Below are 21,387 nucleotides of genomic sequence, written 5' to 3' on the forward strand. Positions count from 1 at the left end.
AACAGTTCAACCAGAAAACGTGCCAGATTGTGCTGTTGCTGTGCCTCCACCCGGGCTTGCAGGCCCTCGGCTCAACAGGGAGCCCTCACGGCTAAGGCCATCACCGTGTGGTCCTCTAACAGCTCGTCATGGCGTGGGGGCTTTGTGGTCAGTGGTGAAGCACCCACCGTCTTAAAAAATTCTCCCAGACCCTTCAGGCTCACGTGCAGGCGTGAATTATTTCAGACGTCCAGGGCACGAGCACTGCATGGTTGGTCGGTACTGCAAAGCTGCTGCTGTCCAGTTCACAGCATCACCTCTCAGAACGTGCTTGCATTTTTTCAGTAACACGATTTTCTTGTAACAAGGCTGATAGATGAGAAATTAGACTTCATAACTAAAGATGGCTAATGTAGATTACATTTTTCTCTAATCAATACTGAGCAGTAAAGCAAGGAAATCATTGACACAACCAGCTGCCGGATAGCATGCTGATTTGTTTCCATATGCTTTAAGTATCTTGAATTTCTTTCTTTTCTCATTTAGCAAAAAGTCCTGCTGACGGTACTCCAAGAAGACCCGTTTTATCTGTCAGTGCAAGAAAACTTAAAGACAATGCAGCCGACTGGCATAATTTAATGATGAAATGGGAAAGACTGAATGATAATGGATATACTACAGCAAACAAAATAGTCAACATGAAGATCGGTGAGCAGTAAGTATGCTAATAACACATACAGGTGAAAACAGCACAAAGATTGCCTTTATTGAGAAATTATCTTCTTCACTAGAAAGTTCTTTCTGGAGATGGGGGAAAAAACATGTCAGAGGGGATAAGCTAGCTCTTGGATCAAACTCAGCAGTTGCACTTTTTGCTTACATAAACTATTTACATTCAAATAATAAATGTCTCATAAAGATTAAAATAATCTCATAAAGTAATATTTGCAAGAAATGGAAAAAGTTTATTATAGGTAGTTAAGCATAACTTCTATAATATACAAAGCTAGAATCTAATCCTATAGGTCTCAGCCCACAAGACTTCACTCTTGCATACTGAGGCCAGTACTGCCAAATTTCACTGAAGTCAGATTTCAGGTGATTTTCAGAAAGAATCAGTGATGTATATAGACAAAAAAGTTGTAACAGTGATGATGAAGAAAACCAACAAAGCATACAATAAAAACTCTTTGGTAGAGTGACGATCCTCACGCTGCAAAGAAAAACCTGTAATTAACAGGGTTTTGAGAAGAAAGGTCTCCCGAGTCCTGACAGCTGAACAGGCTTTGTCTGACAGGGTTCTGGCAAGTACAAGCTCAGGAATATTTTGCTGTAATGGTGCCAGATGTTGCTTTTGCTGTCTAACAACTCCCTCTCCGCTGTCCAAATTTACACCTTCTGTGGGAAAGTCAGCGAGACAGGATAGGTGTCCACATGTTAGCTGCCCTGGGTTCACAGTTAAATGTTTTAGCTTAAATTGTGCATGACGGTCAGTTTGTGGCGAGGCACCAGATTGTCAGCTGGAGCAGCTGCAGCCTGGGCATACCTTGTCCATTATGAGAGAACAACCCCTAACACAGGGGCAAGGTAAAGTGGAAAAAGGTGTTGCCTTAACACCTGCGACTGTTTTTTCAAGCACATGCTCTAAGGTAGAGTCATTCTATGTTCCTGTGAAGACGGTGGAACCAGCCCCAATTGCTCACAGTTAACTATGTCTTTTACCATTTTTATGTAGCAATTCTCATAAACAGCCTGTGAGAGAGATTTTGTAGGATCAGATCACATGGGTTTTTAAATCTCTACAGCTTGAGTAAGCCTATATGCAGTTGTTTACTTTGCCTTACGCTTCTGTTTTAGATTTCAAGGCAACAAACTGGAGATAGCATGTGATAACAGTGCCATAGAATCTGAAAAGCCAACTCCAAAATACAATGAAGAACTGGACAATTGCTGTGCAGAATTACTTGAGACCTTAAAGCATATGGTAATGCCCATTTTTCAGTATTAGTCAATATGAATCAATTCCAAGTGTGTTCACATATGACATAAGGAATGTCCTCAAGTATTTGTTGTAAACACAAAATTGGAATTTTAATCATAGTTCTTTGGCTTCAAACCTAAATGATTATAAATCTAGTATGCATCACTTATTTGCTCGATGGGTAAATCTGAAAGTTGCCTCCTGCTTGTAATTCTACCCCTCCCTTTATAAAGTCATCTTCTGAAAATGAGTCATACAAAAAATGCATTCTAAAACGGCACCTGTTTTCTCATCCTGAATATTCCCTCTGTTTAGAAAAAAACCAAACACCACCACATAAAGCAGTGCTTTACCTGCCATCATGTCTTTGCAGCTATCTTTGATCAGACATGATGCAGTTACATTTTTAGTCTGCCTACCTGCATTTTCTGTGCAGAACTCCTCTGGAGAGTAGGGTAAGATAATTGTTATGCAACCTGCCTTTTTTCTGGATAATTTGCTAGGAACTAATGTCACCTGTCAGTTTCATAGGAAGCAAAAAAGAGTATTTATCTGCCTGATACTGTAATTTAAATTTTTTATTAAAAATAACTCTTACAACCCTCTGCCAAAGTGGACACTCATAAGAAAGATGATAGATCTGGTTTTTTCCACAGACAGGACACCACTCCAGTATTTAGAATAAGCAGGAAAGCAGCTAGATTTTGCTCAAATTCTTTTTCTGTGGGAAAAAGTAACAGTAATTTGTTTTGTGGGGTTTTGTTTGTTTGTTTGTTTTTTCCTTGAGGTAGTTTTGTATTCAGACTACCAAGTGTGTTGAATCAGATTTTTATTACTCCAGAGTATTAGGAGGCTAAGCAGCCAGTGATAGATTGGGTACTAAACAGAGCTACTACAGACTTATTTTATTTTTCATTCATTATGAATTTTTACCACTTTACAAGTTTATGGCAATTATCTGTATTTTAGCTTCTTGACTTAAAGATACTGTCTGCAAGCTCCATTTTGTTGTAAATATTAGTTACCATTAGGAATGCACAAAGTCAGGTGAACATGAAGGAAGTGGATGGAATGACCTGTTTTTCAATGCAAGTTGTTAATTGGCCTAGATACATTGTCAGTAGTAGCTTGAGCTCCTTTTCTCGTCTGCCGCTGATCTTTTGAAATCAAATTTAAGTCATCTTGATGTGATAATGTAAGAAAGCATGTGTTTATAGGGCTTGTGCCACATTTGTTCATAGAGTCTCTGATGTTTTTCCCCAGTACTACATTACTATTGGAAAACCCCAGAGAGAGGTGAAAAAGTGAGAGGGCTTTAATATATTTCTACATGGGACAAACAAACAAATTATCCAAAATTAGAGTCAGTAAGTCATATTTGTTCAAAATTTTAGGGTATCTCATTGTCGTGGTTTAACCCCAGCCGACAACAAGCACCACACAGCCGCTCGCTCACTCCTCCCTGCTGGGACAGGGGAGAGAATCGGGCGGGTAAAAGTGAGAAAACTCCTGGGTTGAGATAAAAGACAGTTTAATCGGTAAAGCAGAAGCCGCACACACAAGCAAAACGAGGAATTCATTCACTACTTCCCACGGGCAGGCAGGTGTTCAGCCATCTGCAGGAAAGCAGGGCTCCATCACACTTAAGGGCTATTTGGGAAGAGAGATGCTATCACTGTAAACATCCCCCCACTTCCTCCCTCTTCCCCCAGCTTTATGTGCTGAGCATGACACCATATGGTCTAGAATATCCCTTTGGTCAGTTGGGGTCAGCTGTCCTGGCCGTGTCCCCTCCCAGCTTCTTGTGCACCCCCAGCCCACGCGCTGGTGGCGAGGTATGAGAGGCAGAAGAGTCCTTGACTCTGTGGCAGCACTGCTCAGCAGTAACCAAAACATGCCTTGACTCTGTTGGAGCACTGCTCAGCAACAGCTAAAACATCCCTGTGTTATCAATGCTTTCCAGCACAAATCCAAACACAGCCCCATACCAGCTACTATGAAGAAAATTAACCCTATCCCAGCCAAAACCAGCACATTCATATTAAAACTTTATGTAAATTCCAGCTTTGATTCCTGTCTGAAGTTAAAGTGAGTTAAACATGTTAAGACTTATTCAGTCTTCAGAAATAGTGTGTTTTAAAAAATGTTTAAGATTATAGGAGCCTAATGTTCCTGAGATGTGCATCATTTTCAGACAAAAATACAACTGAAAATGGAAAAGCTTACTTCGACTACTAAAGCAATCTGTGACTTGGAAACGTTCCACCATGGAGCCAGGAATTGCGCAGCACCCTTCTTTCATACATGGCCCACACCATACTTCTGTAAGTAAAATATTGATTAGCTCAGCTAATTGCATTGCATCATTGATGTCATCTAATTTAGAACTGAAAAATAAACCCTTTTATCTGGATGTCTTGCCTTAGAGAGTGTGTATCTGTCTCCTCTGTAATCGACTAATCAATAAACACATGAATGCAACACTTGGCTTAGGGTTACTGCTGACTGCTTGCGCGAGCTGCCAAGCCTGGTCTGACGCGCAACAATTACAGCATCATACGAAGCCTGTCAGCAGCTCAGCGTCCAACCTGCAACAGCCACGTCCTTTGTAGAGAGACATACTCGCAACCTGGTAGCGTTAAGCCTATGGCTTAACTGACTTTTTACTTGCACTGAAACAAAATCCCTGAATGCAGAGAACAAGCCATACCTCAGTTACTTCTCAGGCAGCCAAAGACAATACCTCTGATCTCTGAGTCAGTTAAGACAAGTAAATAAGTGTTCCGTTACTGTCTACTGTGAATATCAATCCTTTAGCAATCACTTGATGGCAAAAGGTACTGCCTCCCAGCTGCTATTACCGCAGTGTTGAAACTCTTGGAATTCAAGAGAAGCCTGATTGCACACAAACCAACTGCTGACACCTTTGTGAAGTGGGAGTCATACCTTTGTGAAGCCCTGGTTCTTGCTTCACTACCACAGTTAGCAGGATGCTCGTGTATTAGTTTCTGCCAGCTTAAAAGGGTAAGAATGACAGAGACAACTGCTGTCAAAACACTCGCTGTGCCTGGATCATTTAGTGATGCTCTCAACTCCATGAAAGACTAAATCCTCCTGAAGGTAGTGATAGTTCAGGCTAAGTTACAAACCCGGAATCAGTCTCTTTAACAGTAACTTGTGTGGTTACTTTTAAGAAAGTCAAACAATTAAAGATTATTACATAGATATATTTTACCTCACCACCACCACCAGTATTACCAACGTAACTGGTAACACAGTATTAGTTTTCACATTACACACTTCAGTTTTGGCCTGTTGTTTTGTTTTACCATTACTTTTCGCTATTGGTGTCCCTCACTGGCGATCGTGCATTGCTAAAGTGCCTGACAGCACGTGAGGGCATCCTTTAGATGAGCTAAAATCAACAGTGACTCTAAAACACAATGCTTCTATTTCAGGATAGCATTACCAAGTTTTAAAATCAAATTTCAGTTATTTGAAGGGATAGCTGTAATTGATAATTTTACAGTGGGTCTTGAGAACCACTGCCAGTGCTTCTTCTAGAATTAAAAGGGGATCCATGACAAAAATCACAAGAGTATAAAATATATGTAAGAGCTGAGGAAATTGTTTAGTGTTTTATCATCTAGTGTACAAACATTATTAACGCTGTAGAAAACAAGAAGTCTAAATCTGAGGAATAGCTTACGTAAGGTAAGGGTTTTTTTAATGATTAATATATTGAAGTATAATGTAACTTTTAGAGAACTGCTGAAACATTCTGGTTAACGTGCTTGTTTTTTCCAATCCATTTCAGATGAGGTTTGTCTGAAGCTCTCTGAAATGTACAAGCAGGAACTGCAACTCAAGCGAACAATTATACAAGAAATTGCTCATTCTGCTGACCAGGATCTGATGATGGTCTATTTATCATCGTGGTTATACCAGCCTTACATTGAGAACAGCAGCAAACTTCTCCTTGAAGCCATGCTGCTGGAAACGGGACATAGACAGTGCTAGAATTTCCAGTGTTACACAGCTTGCTTCTAATGACCCTTACGTGAAACTGAAATGGCAAGTTGCAAGGCTTACCAACCAAGTAAGTTGAAATTTGTAAAACTTAGTAAAAATATTTTTTCTCTATTTGTATTTACTGTTTTGTCTCAGCTGGTGCTCCTCTTGCTGTATGGGGCAATCTGGGTTTGGCTGCTTTATCTATTCTAAGTGCAATGGAGAGGCTACAGGTAGGAGGTTAAGTCCCCTAAAATCAATAAACACTACTTGGTGGTCGGGGCGTGGATTCAATGCACAAAGACTCCTACAGCAAAGAATGCAACACCTTTCCAAGTCTCAACAATCTAAAATACCTACACTGTCCCTTTCACCACAGAGATTCAGCACTTCTTGATCTTTCGGGGTGGGAGGGGGTTGCATGACTTAACAGGGCTAATGCTTTTGTACTTGCTTTATAAATGGGGTAAAGGAAAGGAAAGCACAAAAGGGTGGATCCAAAAGGATCCGCATAGTTTGGTATGTGGCTCTGAAAGGCTGTTGCAGACACCAGTATGAGTTGCGGTTGAGGTGTGGTTAGGTACATCGCCCTTGAAAGAGCGATCCAAGCCTTAACTAGCACACCAGCAGGGTTTAGCACAACCCGTCACTCCACAATCATATGAAAAGGTCTTGTCTCTTTTAATTCATTAACTTTTTTCTTTTAGAGACTAAAAACAAGGCCTGCTTCAGTCATGTCCTTATCCCATATTGTTTGCCTGGGGTCAGAAGGCTCAGTGAGTTTTTCCTTGGATTACTGTTTCTGATGTCAAGCAGGTTTGGTTTGGAGGTTTGCCCTCTATTTTTGGCTAGCAGTTCACATGACAAGGATCAATAGCTCAAATTCTTGCTTTTCTTCTTCATGCTACTTTCTTGGAAAAGCGAGCAGAGAGCGTGTTCAGGAGAAGCAGTGAATGCAAAAGCTAAATGCTGAAGTTCAATACCCTTATTTGCTTTCACTCCTGAAGATGTAATAATTGCTGCAGCATACCCTTACGTCAGACCTGGGTAGCTCGGAGAAGCTGCTAGTCACCCAGCCTTTCGTAACTGTTAGCTGCTGCTGCCAATTAGCACTCCTCAGAAAAGCGTATTACAGTGTAGAAACCATGCAGCTGCATCATCACAGTTTTAGTTAAATCCCTGATGTGCAGTGAGCAGAAGGCCTAAATTCGTTATGATTAATAATCCTGATTCCTCCCACTTACTGATTGCCTGTTTGACCTGCTCCTATACAAACTGTTGATTTAGATCTCCTATTTCACACAATTACGGGGCGTTTCTGAGTGCTGTTGACTCACTGTTGTGCCCTGACTGATGTTTTACCCTTGATTCTCCTTGAAACAACTACTGGAACTGAAAGACAGACACAGGAAATGCACACTGTTATGAAACGACCATAATGACTGTGGTTTGACACCAGAAAAATCTAATTAAAAAGGTGAAAGATTCTGGAGCAGATTCCCGATAGGAGGAGTAGGGTCACTTACTTAACTAGCTGCCAGCAGAAACCCCGTCAGCTCGGGAAGGGACGTACATGAGCTTCCTGCAGTAACAAGCAGACAGATGTGAATCGGAAAAGTTTTCTCAACATCTTGCTCTGTTCAACAATGAGGAGGTTTATGACACCTTAACAATGTTCTATTCTTACCCCAAATTTTTAGTGTCTGAAAAGAAATTCTGCCATAGCTGAAGGAGAATACAATCAGTTATGAAGAGCCGTGTTGAGTTCTATTATTTTTCCGTGCAACGTTCCCCCAAGTTTAACAGCCACCTTAATTTATCTGCGTAGGGCCAGACCCTTGTCGCTATGGAAACACCTTCGTACTTGAAAAATATTTTCCAAGGAGAAGAGGTTGGTTCAGTTATAGAATTGTTCTCTGAAGACGGGAGTGGGTGTACTGTATTTCCCAGCATGTGCAAACCAATAAGGAAGGCAGAATTGAAGCAGATTTTCATTTTCTGCCCAGGTGGAAACTGGGGTTTATTGTTGTTTCTTAGAGGAAAGCAGATCTTCGTGAAGGAGGTTTCATCTTCACCTTCTCCCTTGCTTGCTGACTGCTATCGGACAGGGGAAGACTGCTACAAAACCACTGCAGAGATCATAGAATCACAGGATGGTTGGGGTGTGAAGGGACCTTAAAGACCATCCAGTTCCAACCCCCCTGCCATGGGCAGGGACACCTTCCACTAGACCAGGTTGCTCAAAGCCTCATCCAGCCTGGCCTTGAACACTTCTAGGGATGGGGCATCCACAGCTTCTCTGGGCAACCTGTCCCAGTACCTCACCACCCTCTCCGTGAAGAATTTCTTCCTGGTATCTAATCTAAATCTCCCCACTTTCAATTTAAACCCATTACCCCTTGTCCTGTCACTACAAGCCCTTGTAAAAAGTCCCCCCCAGCTTCCTTGTAGCCCCTTCAGGTACTGGAAGGTGCTATAAGGTCTCCATGGAGCCTTCCCTTCTCCAGACTGAACAAGCCCAACTCTCTCAGCCTGTCCCCATAGCAGAGGTGCTCCAGCCCTCTGAGCATCTTTGTGTTTTGTCACTGTAGCTGTAAGAAGCCGATTGTTGTATTTGAAGGCCTCAGATGTAGCTGTTAGATAGTCAGTACAAAAAGAGCATAATAAAGTAGTGCTCCCTGCCATCAAAGACTCGGAAGACCAGCAGAAACTTTCTTTGTATGGCATCTTCACATACAAGGCAGGCCTTTATCCTCTGACCAACACCACCTCCTAAAACCCCTAACAAAAACCACACCAACAACCCAAACACCAGACAGAAGCTCACTGATATATGACATCCCATGTCCACACATAAAAGACAGTGTTTTGGCTAATCAAATTATCTTCTACTTAGGCAACCAAGGAAAATAAACCAAAACAAAACCAACACCACACAACCAAAAAACCCCAACCAGCTATGTTAAGGGATATAGCAGAGGAGATTGTTTTATCTCTAAATTGTCCTCTCTCTTGTTTAGATTCAATTTTAGTGTCAGTTTTTCCTCAGTAACAAGGGAAAAACCACTGTTCACGCTGGAATTAAGAACTGTCCTGCATATTGCAGGTCCTTTTAGCTGATTTGTCCAATTATCTCAGTAGCCTCATGTATTTAGCCATGAGGGACACACACCTTTTAGAGGTATGTTACCAGTTTTCAGCAATGTTTACAGTGGCTCCTGAACAAAATAAAGATACTGGTCATTTAAAGCTGTTCTCTCTTACCTGCTAAGCTTCTTGAAAGAAAAAGACAGACCCTTGGACAAGAAGCTGCTAGGAGGTCTCCAGAAAAATATCATCATCCAAGCAACATGCTGAAAATATGACAAAAATACAAGATAACAGTAGATAAGTAATTGGAAAGTTTTCTGTCTGTGTAGAGAAACAGGGATTATAGTCAAGGATACCTTTTTATTATGATTAAATAGCGCAGGACTGTGTGGAGTTACTGGGAAGGTCAAAGCTTGGAACTGATAAAGGATGCGTCAGCTGAAAGAAAACACCGTAATACAAGGCTAACTGAAACAGACCATCACAGACTAAAGATGGAAAAGAACCTGGTATCCCATTAATGAAAATCAGATCGCTACTTACACACTTGCCCCTTCCTGCCTAAGTAACAGCAGTTTTTAAAGGCATGGCTGAACATCAGAGAACCACACTTAAACACATTTCCAACAGCTCAGTACAAATCAGGTCTTATTTGAGGCTATTTTTGTCTACAACCCAGTAGCTGCTTATTTAGGCAGGGATCGGCTAGGTGGTCACACTGTTCCCAAAATGTACAACTGTGGATTATATTTAAAACTGCCCGTTTTCCCAGGCATCAAGTCTAGATGCTACTGAATATTCAAGCTAGCTTTAAGAAAGCGCAGTAACAAAGTGTTTTGTGATCTCAACGGCACAGAAAACAAGTATTTGAATACCGTTTTTATTTTACCCATATACAGCTTGCCAGTACACAGCACATCACTGCTGACCAGCAGGACAACTGACTGCGTTTTCAGATGGCTAGAGAGAAGAGGAATCACGTAACAAAAGGGAATAGTGCAACAGTTTTAGGGTTGACAGATTTCCACCTTCCACCCACCCCCAACATATAAAGCAAATAGTACAATATTAATTCTAGAATTTTTGGTTGCAACGCTGCTAGATTTATATAAACATAAGTTATAAAAAGTATGGGGCATAGAAACAGTTTACAAATAAGTTAAATTTCAATTATTTCAGTATTCACATTAAAAAAATATACATTTTATAGAGTCAGTCTTTTCCAGAAGAAAGCATACAGAGTTTTCTAATTTATGGCTCCAATTCACTTTGTGAGAGCAAAATATCTCCACTTTGGCCATCTGCTTCCATTGCCAGTAGTGCTTCCACAGTTTCCAAAGGTATCCCCTCGGGCGTGCGAATGTGCATTGTAGTACCATTGGAATCGGTTACAATAACGATGCCTTCTGCCTGAGACAAAACAGCAGTGTCTGGATGAGACAGGATAAGCCCGTCTGAAGTCTGAATAAAAATCTGTTCATGTCCCTGAGACAAAAAATCATGGCTCCCATCAGTAATCTCAAAGGCTACTGTTTCTCCTACAGTAACTGTATCCTCCAGCCCATGTCCTTCCTCTGTCCCACAAGGAAATTCATTCATGTTTTTAAAAGGGTTTTCGTGGTTCCCGTGAGCAGGCAGGGAGGCTTCCTGGGCAGGGTTCTGGTGTGACTCAGCCTGAGCAGCGTGTGGGTAGTTCACCGGCACAATGTTTGCAGAGAAGACTTTTTCAAGTTCCTGCATCTCATCGGTCATATCAGCATTATGAAGTGGTTCGGAATGTTCTTTAATTGCAAAACTATGGTTTCCGTCTTGCAGTTTCTGGTATTTTTGATCGTGACCATTTTCTTCACCCATTGGTAATTCAGCACTCTGGCTGCCCACGGCATTCTCTGACACGGAGCTGCCACGGTCAGGAGCCGAGAGACCACCCGCCGCGTTCTCACTCACAAAGTGCGCCTGAACTAAGGCGGGCGAGCCGTCTGCTTCAGCGGGCAGCACAACTTCAGCGTGCAGCAGAGACACGTCACCTGCCAGGTCTGGTCCCTGGATGTCTGCAGGCTGGGAATACTCTATCCTCATTTTCACAGTCTGGGAGAAGGTACCTGGATTTTCAGCATCGATTCTAACTCCTGGATGAAGAAGTGAATTATGTTCCTCTGCTGTCGGCAGTGTACTTCCAGTTGTGCAGCAAACAATATGGCTATCTTCTGAAAGCAGGATTTCTCCATTTAATGGATTAAAACCTGAAAAGGTGAAATAAATATCATTTTGTTGGGCAATCTAATGTTGCCTGTCCAAAAAATTATTTTTCAGCAATAATTTTGGACGAAAGCTAGACTAGTTCTCTGCTTTCTTCCCCCCGAATAGCAAACCTGAAGCACCTAACAAGATTTTCAGAGTACTTCCCAATGAGAAAGCCGGTATAAAAATACTTAAGGAATATTTGGATAGGGAAATATTACTGAATGTTTCCATACCAAGGGACCTTACATTAGAAGCAGCATTGTTCTGTTAATCCTGAAAACAACCTGGGCTGAAAGTCACTCAGTTCTTCCATCTGGCATACAGCCGGTAACGGTAAAAGACAAAGAATACACCAGGCACAATGCTGCCGGCTGCTCCTCCCCGTTACCCGTAGTAAATTGACAGAGGCATTTAAAGTTGGTAAAATTTCTGTGGATAATCAGGCTCAGCCTGGACTCAGACATGTCATCAAGTCACTACATATCTAATGAGCTGTGCTAACAGCCCCAGGAACACTTTCATCCTGTGACAGAAAAGGTAAAAAAACCCTAGGATTTGGTGTGTTTTACCAGTTATTTGACCTGGACCAAGAGCCAGGTCACAAACTCAGTAGGTAGTTGAACAATAGCTACTAAGCTGCAGTAGCGTGAGCTGTCAGTTTTTATTACTGAAGATCAAAAGGAACAAGTAGGTTGGATTTTTGTTGTTGTTACAAAAGTGATCACTGCACAACAAAGGAGGCCTGACGCGGCAGAAGGGACCATTTTTAACTTTTCGTACTGTAGACCAGCAAAAGCCCTACCAGCAGGTGCAAGTGAAACAAAATTTAAGACTCACAGCCCAGAAGAAACTCATAATACCACAAGAAATAAGCATGGTCATGCAGAGAGCCTTTCAGAGAAAGAAAAATAAATTAAGAGGGGAAAACAAAACCACAACCACTGACAGAAAGATGTGCAAATGGCAAAAGCAAAGCGGCTTACAGCAACACCAAAAAAAGGTATTTACAAAGCAAAAGGACTGCACTGACACACACATCTTACTAGAGATGGGGAAGGGCTGGAATCTTTCACAACAGCGATCAGAACGCCACCGAGTTACTGCAACTTTTGCATGAAAGACCAGTGCAGTTTTGGGAGATGACAGATTGGGGCCCATCTCGCCTTCCTTTCTCATCCCCTGGGACCCTGCCCATCGGAGGGGCAGGGGGAATAAAGACGGGATAAAAAGGAAGGCACCCAAAGACTGTGGTGCAAAATGGTGCCTTGATTCCAATCTTCAGGTCCCATGTCTCCCCTGGGATACAAGACAGCCTGCAGCAGCTCCTCCCCTCCCCCAGGGATCCAGAGAGCTCTGGCGATTCTGCTATCGAAGCCTGCCGGGGCAGATGAAGGACACACGTGCTGCTTCCTCGTCCTCTGCTGACACCAAGGTCGTGCACCATTTCCATTTTAAGGGATGGTGCATGCAGGAAGCATTCAGGAGGCACAAAGCAGAGCAAAGCACCAATAACTGGATTATCATGCATTCACAGTTGAGCTAATGCTGTGGTCTGCATCGTCTGTAACATCCCTCCCACCCCATGAGGCCTTTCCAGTTAAGCAGCTGCTTTTGAAGGACCTGGGAAGCAAGTTAAGAAATGAAACCTTAGGACAAAAACCACACCAGCTTGAAGAACCAAGAGATTTGTTCAGCTCCTCCACAAACAGAACAGAATTGGAAAATCTGAAGAGGTTACCATCTTTTTCAAACAGTGTACACAAATTCCCACTCTTTTCTTTCACTTCATCTTGACTGGCATAAGCATTATTCACATTCTCCATTACGTCTTCTAACTTGGTCCTTTTGGCTGATGGCAACAGTTCCTCCCCTGAGCTCTGTCAATACAAGAGATAATTAACTGGCTGCCCCATAACAGCTGACAATATTGGAGAAGATCAAAAACTAACTGTGGGCATTTGGCGGCAGTGAACTGATCATTGAAAACAGGGTTTTACACTAAAGGACATCCCAAAATGTAAGGGTTTAAACACAGCCCTCAGACTTGGCAAAAACGAGTTACTGGTTACTTGTGACACTTGGCTGAAACCACCTGCCTTTGCTTCAGCACCGAAGCCCCCCGAGCTGTTGTGACTAGCTGGATGGCATGAAACCTGCTCTACGCTCTCTCCCCAGCCGCAGTAAAGGGCTGCGAACAGCCTGCCCGGCACTGTTTGGTTAACGGAGAAAGACTGATCAGCTCTTTAACCACAAGCAGAAAACAGAAAAGCCCTAGTCTTGTTTATCCACCACCAGAAACAACTCTGGATTAAACAAAAAGTAGAACAGTTAAGGGAATGGACCGGAGAGATGTGACTTTCAAGAAGAGGAAACAGCTCCCTGCTACAGCTGTAAACAGACTAAATCTGGTCAACTGACTTGTTAGAGACAGGAACTGTTTTCGTGCACCTCTACCAACTGCCAATTCCCAGAGCAACCACTTCTCCAGCATCTGAGTCTGCTGTAGCTTACCCCACTTGTTCCAACACAAGTTATTAGAAGCTGAGGCTCCCTCTCACTGTGGGGGCCCAAATTTGCTAGCTCCTAAACAAAATTCTTCCCTGTATCATGAGATTACCTGTAAGCCTTTGAGATTCTGTCCTGAACACTACCAAGCGTCTTCCCAAAGAAGATCTCTAGCGTGCTAGTTCATATGCTCTGCTACAATACAACAGTAGAGTGCTTCTGTAATTATTGCCAAACTCCAGGCACCACGAAAGCCTTACTTTCACATGAGTCAGATAATGCTGGTTAGATTTTGTAAGGAATGCTAATCTGTTTTAACAAGGTTTAATTTGTCCGAGTTTCATTTTTAGTTTTCACAAAGGTTCCATACCTCAGCTAACCGTTTTTGTCCCAGTATTTCCACAGGCACTTGCTCACTAACCATTTTAATTATGCATTGTGAACAAGAGTCTGCACCTTGCGTCCTTCGCTCTCCAGTGAGTATTTCTGTAATTCCTAGTGATTCGGCAACCTTTAAAAACAGTCATAGGGGGAAAAAAAAAAAAAAAGACAAGTTAGCCTCTCCCACCGGAATACATAAATGCTGAAATAGTGATTCGTTTTCTTATAACCGAACCAGAACTACACGGTGCCTGGTCTGACAATCAATCATCGCAGCTCAATGAAGCATTTCGACTCCCCTGTTGCCTCCATATTAATAGAACGTGACCTTCATCTGAAGGTGAATATTAACAGGCAAACTCAAAAGAATTAGGAGTACAGTGGTTATATATAGAATACAGAGGCAGTTACTAAGAGCAGAGTTTAATAAAGAGCACTGTGGAGGGTCTCCATTATTTAAAACACATTTAAGTCTTCCTGTTTATCTTTCAGTAGTTAAGGATTTCCCACCCCCATTCCATTCCTTGGCTTCATCCTTACGTAAGTGCTACAATACACCACCTCCAGGCTAGGTTGGGGCTTTTCTGTTTGTTTTGGGTCTGTTTTTTTTAAAAAGAGCATAATTCTATATTAAGGCGGCACATCAACACCGAAGGGAAGCAAGAAAGAGGTTCCATTTTGGGACTGCCAGTATCAACAGCACTTGGTGCAACTTCATTGCTCCATCAGTATTAGTTACAAAATAGCCAGATAAGCACATAATAATTCTAGAAAGATTTAATATGTACAGTGAACATCACAATTTATTCTGAAAAATAAATATTAACCACTGCTAACAGTCTATACAGGACTTCCAATTTTTTAAACCAAGAATTTTGGTTCTTATAATTAAGTTATCTCCACCATCCCTACTCTGAGCTTTCCAGTATGCTCCCCTCATAGTAGCTGCAAGTTCAGTATTGATGTACATTAATAAGCACAGCATTTAGACATTTTGGTGGAGGTGGTATATTACATAGTGTTTTCGTTACTGGAAACGGAGGGGAAAATCAAAAAATAATACGTTATGCACAAAGAGCTGTTTTGTTCTAAGCAAGGGGAACATAGATCAATAAGGATCCCTAAGGATAAACAGATCCACATTAATATAGACCCCTCTTTCCTAATCAAACATCAAGATGTACTTTTATTAGGAGTTAATGCTAAACACACTTTGCAGTAACATGCATCTTTAATTGAAAGCGGGAAGATTTAGATTGGATATCAGGAAGAAATTCTTCACAGAGAGGGTGGGGAGGCACTGGAACAGGTTGCCCAGAGAAGCTGTGGATGCCCCATCCCTGGAAGTGTTCAAGGCCAGGCTGGACGAGGCTTTGAGCAACCTGGTCTAGTGGAAGGTGTCCCTGCCCATGGCAGGGGGGGTGGAACTGGATGATCTTTAAGGGCCCTTCCAACCCAAACCTATGATTCTATCTTCATATGACGGTAGATACCAGCTAAGCAGGTATCAGTGCTGCTAGAAATTATTTATTTATGGTTGTGTCTACTGCCATAAACTAGAATCATAGTTTTATTATGGATTTCATTTTCTCTTCAGTTAGCTGTTAGATTTTTTACTGTAACATCTATTTTTCTCATCAAAAAGCCATGGGTTTTTTTCAAATAACTTTAGCAGGATGAGAAAGCTTATCAGAGAAAAATGAAAACACAAAGCATCAAAAATAAGTAAAACATCCCAGTTCCAAATAGAGTGATATATTACCTTAGCATCTTTTATTTCAACAGGCTGCTGGCCACTCAGCAGGTCAGAGTTACTGAGGTGCTCATACGCCATTTTCTTTACCCTATTATGCAAGTCTTCAAATTCCCTGTACACATCTGGGAAGTAAGCTTTGGCTGGATACCCTTTTTCAACCTAGAAGTAAGAGGGGAGGAAAAAAAAAAAAAAAAAAAAGGTTTGTTTTCCTCTCCCTATATTTTAAGAAAAGATGAAATCAAAATCTGTCAGTTTGTTTTGTTCAACGTTGCAAAATAAACACATTCAAATCAAAAGATTATGGAATATTCAAGAGTGCCACTCAAGCAGGCAGCAAAACCCAAGATTTTCAATCAAGAGACCTACACGAGTTCTGCCTGTGTAAGACTGAAGCGATGTGTAGAACGTCTACTTTCTGCACAATTCTAACTTAGGAAATGCAGATACCTCTCTAAAGGAATCTTTTTGTCTATGCTAATGGAGGTGTCCCTAAAATAATTTAACATTCTTACCTTAAAAAAACCACTCACCTTCATCAACAGAAATTCATATACTGTAACAAGCTTTGTAAGACGCGGGAGAGCCAGCTCCATTAAGTCTTCATTATCACACTGCTGTATTAGCTGTCAAAAGCCAGAATGAGTTTATTAGAGCACAGTAGCCTACAGAGGTTACGGGTCCCACATTCCGAACACAAAACATCACTCCTTTTCTGAAAGATACACTCTATGTTCACACAGGTTTGAGAACAGGTCAGACGTAACACCAGCAGAGGAGATCAGCTAGAAAACCTCAAGTTACTGGCTATATACAGACAAAACTCCACGCCACGTATGTGGCCCATTCCTAGAAAGACGAGCAACATCGGTAGATTTAGTAGCCATAAAGGATCTTCCACAACACACAGGAAACAAGCAAAAACCATTGTGTTAGCTGCATGGATTTTATCCTCCTGCAAGAGCTCCTTTTTGGGGGGGTTTCTTTTCTGATGTTGCTGAACTTCAGTTAGGTTTATTTCCTTTTACTGTGTTGGAGGAGATACATAATTATAGAATCACAGAATGGTTTGGGTTGCAAGGGACCTTAAAGACCAACCCTGTTGGAACCCAAATTCCACCCCTGCTGCCATGGGCAGGGACACCCTCCTCTAGGTCAGGCTACTAACTTCCCTTCTCCAGAAAAAGGATAGCGAGAGTATATCTACACGTGAAGACTCCCTTTCCAGACTGAGTTCCCATTTTCCCTTTGTCCAGCATTCTGCTAAATATTTTTTCCTTAAAGACAACTTAATGTTTTCTTCTTAGAAGACATCTTGAGCTTTCATCTTGTCCGTGCACAAGGATGTAAAAAAAAAAAAAAAAAAAAATCAATGTTTTTGAAAATGATTCCTTGAAAACAAGTGATCCAGAAAGAAAACCAAAAACCACCACACCAACCCAACAAAAACAGGGCGGGGGGAAGATACTTGTGAAGTAATGCAGAAGAGAACCATACCTCTTTTAACCTAGCTTTTCTTCTGAATACACTGTGTTCTGCTGACACACTACTAAGTGACTTTGAAGGGGACTGACCAGGTCTGCTAAGCCTTCCAGAACACTTAGATCTTCCCCTCATCCTTGGCCGACCACGTCTCTTTGGTCGTCGGGGTCTTCCAGGTCCTTTTGGTGTTACGGGTCCTTGGTGTCCGGAACTGGTTTCGTTTTGTTGTTCTGCCAACAAGTGTCCGCTTTCTGCAGGCTTACAAGTCTCCATGAAAAGAAAGAAACAAGTATTTATTCACCATTTTAAACAGTGTGTTGAGGAAGACAATTTTAAGATTGAGTTCTTCATCTAGGCAAACAACAAATAGTGTATTAAATTAAATAGTGTATTAAAGCTGGATACATGCGTAACTGCAAGGAAAGTTGTGGAATACATCCCATATGTTAGTAAGACTGCTACTTCTGCAACACATATATGCCATTATTTGCCAAAACCGCATTTCCGATTGACAAAATGTCATACAAATTAAGAGGGATTAAGGGAATATAATTAAAGAGCTGGTTTATGTCAGTTAAATATGTTCAATGCTTTTGAAGTAAAATACATCCTCTTCAAACAAAGAGGTTTTAGGAATAAATCTGAATTAGCAGTGAAACACACACAAAATAAAATTTGGGTTTAATTGAATCTGTGTCAAAGCATGAAGACTTCATATGAAAAACTGAACAGCCGTGAACAGCGCCAAGCCCAGTAGCTAAAAATCAAAAGATACTGCCCTGTTTCCACTTCCAAAATCCTTAGTCTTCCCTGAGAACACAGCTAAGGGGCGGCTTGTTATAATACCACACGGCAGTGTCAAACACTTTTGCTATTTTTAAGTGATCGTTGTGATTTCAGTGCAGAATTGTTTTTACCCATCAAAGCAGTGATTTCTTGCTGAACACGTCATGCCTTCCCTTCCAAGCACGTCACAGTATTTTTTAAGAGAGGAGTTTACAACAGTACTGAGGTATATCAGGCTTCTTTTCATAATCAGTACATTTTTCATCCCAACGTTCAGTAGCTCCCTACTATTCTAGAGATTAGGAGAGCTCTAAAAATGGCAAATTTATGTCAGTTCTGTCCAGGGATGAAATTACTAAATTAGTTCTATATGTGACATGAGACTAGGCTGAACGTGGGGATCTTGATTAGCTTCCTGTCTGTATCAAGGTGCCAGTTTTAATAATCCTGCTATTCCTTCTAGAAAGCATTTACCTGGACAAAAACTGTAACAAATCAATGAGTTAAAGTGCAAATTTGTAGAATCCATATTTGGTAGTTAAAAACAGCAGGTACAATAAAAATCTAGCAGTCAGTAGTCATAGTACGTATGAGACCGAACTTGTTCTGAATTCCCACCATCCCATCATCGAGACTGGCATCTCAAGCTGTAAATTTTCACATTTCTGCAAACAACTTCACATTTACAAATAAAAATGATAAATGTGACACTGCTGCGTCTCAAAAAAGTGGTTTTCCTAGACAGCAGCTGTATCGGCTCTTACTACAAAATGTCATTTTAATACTGGGAGAAACTTCACTTTGAAGCGACCAGCTTAAAACGTCACAGAAAAAGAGAACTGTGGCTGCAGCAGTTTCCAGCCCAGAAGATCATGTTTCACGAACGCGTTTGGATTGCAGCGGTAGCTAAGGCACACTTTCAAAGCCCGCTCTAGGAAAAGCTGTTGGATTCCAGCCAAGTGTCACGCCTCACAGAAAACCTGTCTCAGTAACAGAAACTGACGGTGCAGGTGATGTCTTGCTGTCTGTCATGCCGTAACCGAAGCATACTGCGTTCTTTGCCGGATGGGAGGACTACTTATTTACACAGACAAGGTTTTTTCAACCTTTTCTATGTGAGAAAACCAGTAACAAATGAACACCCGGTGAACATTTTGGTTTATGTGCCTGTGCAACACCGTAAGAGACAATACTTTGATTCTTAAAGCACTTCAGTGGCGAATTTATTTAATTTGTATGTATCAGTGATATTTCTGAGCAGTACCAGACATTTTACTAACAACGTGCCCTACTGAACTGAATGTGTTTAAATCCATACCGTCAGTCTTAAAAAATACTTACGCTGTTGCCAGCAGGAACTCAGGTGAACGAGTACAGCACGCAGCTACAAAACTGCCATTCTGCTTTCTACAGAAACGCCAGTTTTTCTAAGTGAGACACTTTACCTGTTCTCCAGTCTTCGAATCCACAGTTTCCTCCAGATTGGTAGCTAGTGCATATGTGTTACTTGAAGTGACAGCAATTGAATTCAAACGTGCTGGACTCATCGGTGCCTCTCTTTTTCCACAGGCATTGTCCACAAATACACTTCCATTAGGTTTATTTACAGGTATTTTTTGAGGTGAAGACTCCAGCTGTCCATGGCCTGGGTTAAGTTTATAATGTCTTGCTAATCCTCCTTTTCCTATATAGGATTTTTCACAAGTCTGACATTTAAACATCTTGGGTTTCAGATTGTAATTTGAAGAACTGAATAACGCGTCCTTTCCCTTCACCTTTCCTTCTTCATCATCTTCTATGCTCAGCTCAGAATAGTCATCAGAATCAGACTGATGACCATCAGCCAAATCCTCCATTTTAATGAATTTATAATCTTTAGCTTTGTATTTGGGGGGGCGTGAAATCCGCCCAGAACGAGTTTTCACTTTCAAGGATTTTTTTAATTTGTCGTCTTTCTGTTTTTTGTCAAGGCATGGCACGGGAGTATTTGCTGTACTGGCTGCGACTGCAGGAGCAGCACGTGGAGACCTGGTCGCTGGTACTGTGGCACGTGTAGCTTTCTGTCCGTTTAGCATCTTAGACGTGGGAATCTTGTTCTCAGGCACCGATGCGTGAGATGGTACAGGTCTCTGCATAAGCAGCTGCATTGGAGGCTCGGAAGAACTACGCAGGAATAGCTGCTGCTGCTCAGTTCCTGTCACAGGCTGTATCCTAATTATCTGGGGATTAATAATGCCAAGTCCCGGTACGCTAGCACTTCTAGCAACCGACTGACTCAGCGTTATCGTTTTGGACTGGATTGGTGCCAACGGTGGCATTGGCCTTTCAGTTTCCTTCATCTGTCCTGGCTGAACTTGGACACAAATGGCTTCCAGCTCCTTTTGTGGAAAAAAAGGAGGAGTTGAGATTACACAAATACGTTTATAAATAAAGACAATCCTTACCAAGAGGATACACACACACGCCCTTAAAGCAAAGCGAGAGGGAAACAATGCACATCGTCAGCTTTCCATTTTAACGCCTCAAAGCGCAGAGGTAACATCAAAGCGCGGATTCCCTTCCTTCAAGCTACAGCCTTTCCTGCACTGGTGCGAGCGCCGCTCAGCTAAAGCGTGCGAAGTTTGCTCCCGGGCCGTGTGACAGCTGTGTTTCCTGCGGGCAGGCCCGTTCTGGAGTCAACCCCACCGCCTCGGCGGACTCCTAACCCTCAGCAAAGCAAAGGCACAACTACGGGCTGCGAAATGACACCCAGGCCGTGCTGCAGGAAGTACTCCCTCCAAAAAACACTTCGGGACAAGGGCGAAGAGGAGGTGTTACCATTCAGTCTCTCCTCCTCATCCAAATGCCTGCCTCAGCTCGGAACCAATCGCTTGGCAACCCCTGCACGCCAGCTCGCGGGCTGAAAGCCGCGGTACCGTGCTGGAAGAGGGGCACGCGCCGTCCGCACGTGCAGCCGGACCGACGCGCTGGCCGCAGCAGCCCCGTTTTACACACAAACGCGCGTTTTCCTAAGCCACGTTCGAAGCGGGGTCTTCCTGCTCCGAGCCTCGAGTCCACGCCCAAGGGCAGGTGCGACTGCGGAGCAACGCGAAGGGAAAACAATGAAAAAAGCACCACTCCCCCCCAGAGCTGCCCTCGGCGGTGGATTCCATCCCCGCGCGGGTCCCGCAGGCTC

At 42.3% G+C, this 21,387-nt stretch overlaps 2 protein-coding genes across 2 annotated transcripts; one reads left to right on the top strand and one right to left on the bottom strand.

Annotated features, from left to right (window-relative positions):
• Positions 1-128: 128 nt before the first annotated feature.
• On the top strand, positions 129-6,116 carry CINP (cyclin-dependent kinase 2 interacting protein). Its single transcript, XM_010154429.1, has 5 exons — positions 129-147; positions 526-694; positions 1,837-1,963; positions 4,155-4,284; positions 5,778-6,116. Exons 1-5 carry the CDS (start codon positions 129-131, stop codon positions 5,978-5,980), a joined length of 648 nt encoding a protein of 215 aa, XP_010152731.1. The 3' UTR covers positions 5,981-6,116.
• A 3,815-nt stretch (positions 6,117-9,931) lies between these two features.
• ZNF839 (zinc finger protein 839) lies at positions 9,932-20,587 on the bottom strand. Its single transcript, XM_010154418.1, has 7 exons — positions 19,658-20,587; positions 17,442-17,693; positions 16,478-16,570; positions 15,954-16,106; positions 14,181-14,321; positions 13,044-13,182; positions 9,932-11,304 (listed from the first exon to the last, which is right to left on the bottom strand). The coding sequence occupies exons 1-7, from the start codon at positions 20,549-20,551 to the stop codon at positions 10,313-10,315; spliced, it is 2,664 nt and encodes an 887-aa protein (XP_010152720.1). The 5' UTR covers positions 20,552-20,587; the 3' UTR covers positions 9,932-10,312.
• Between the last annotated feature and the right edge of the window lie 800 nt (positions 20,588-21,387).

This window comes from Eurypyga helias, unplaced genomic scaffold, assembly GCF_000690775.1.
Source record: "Eurypyga helias isolate BGI_N326 unplaced genomic scaffold, ASM69077v1 scaffold30410, whole genome shotgun sequence".
Lineage (NCBI taxonomy): Eukaryota > Metazoa > Chordata > Aves > Eurypygiformes > Eurypygidae > Eurypyga > Eurypyga helias.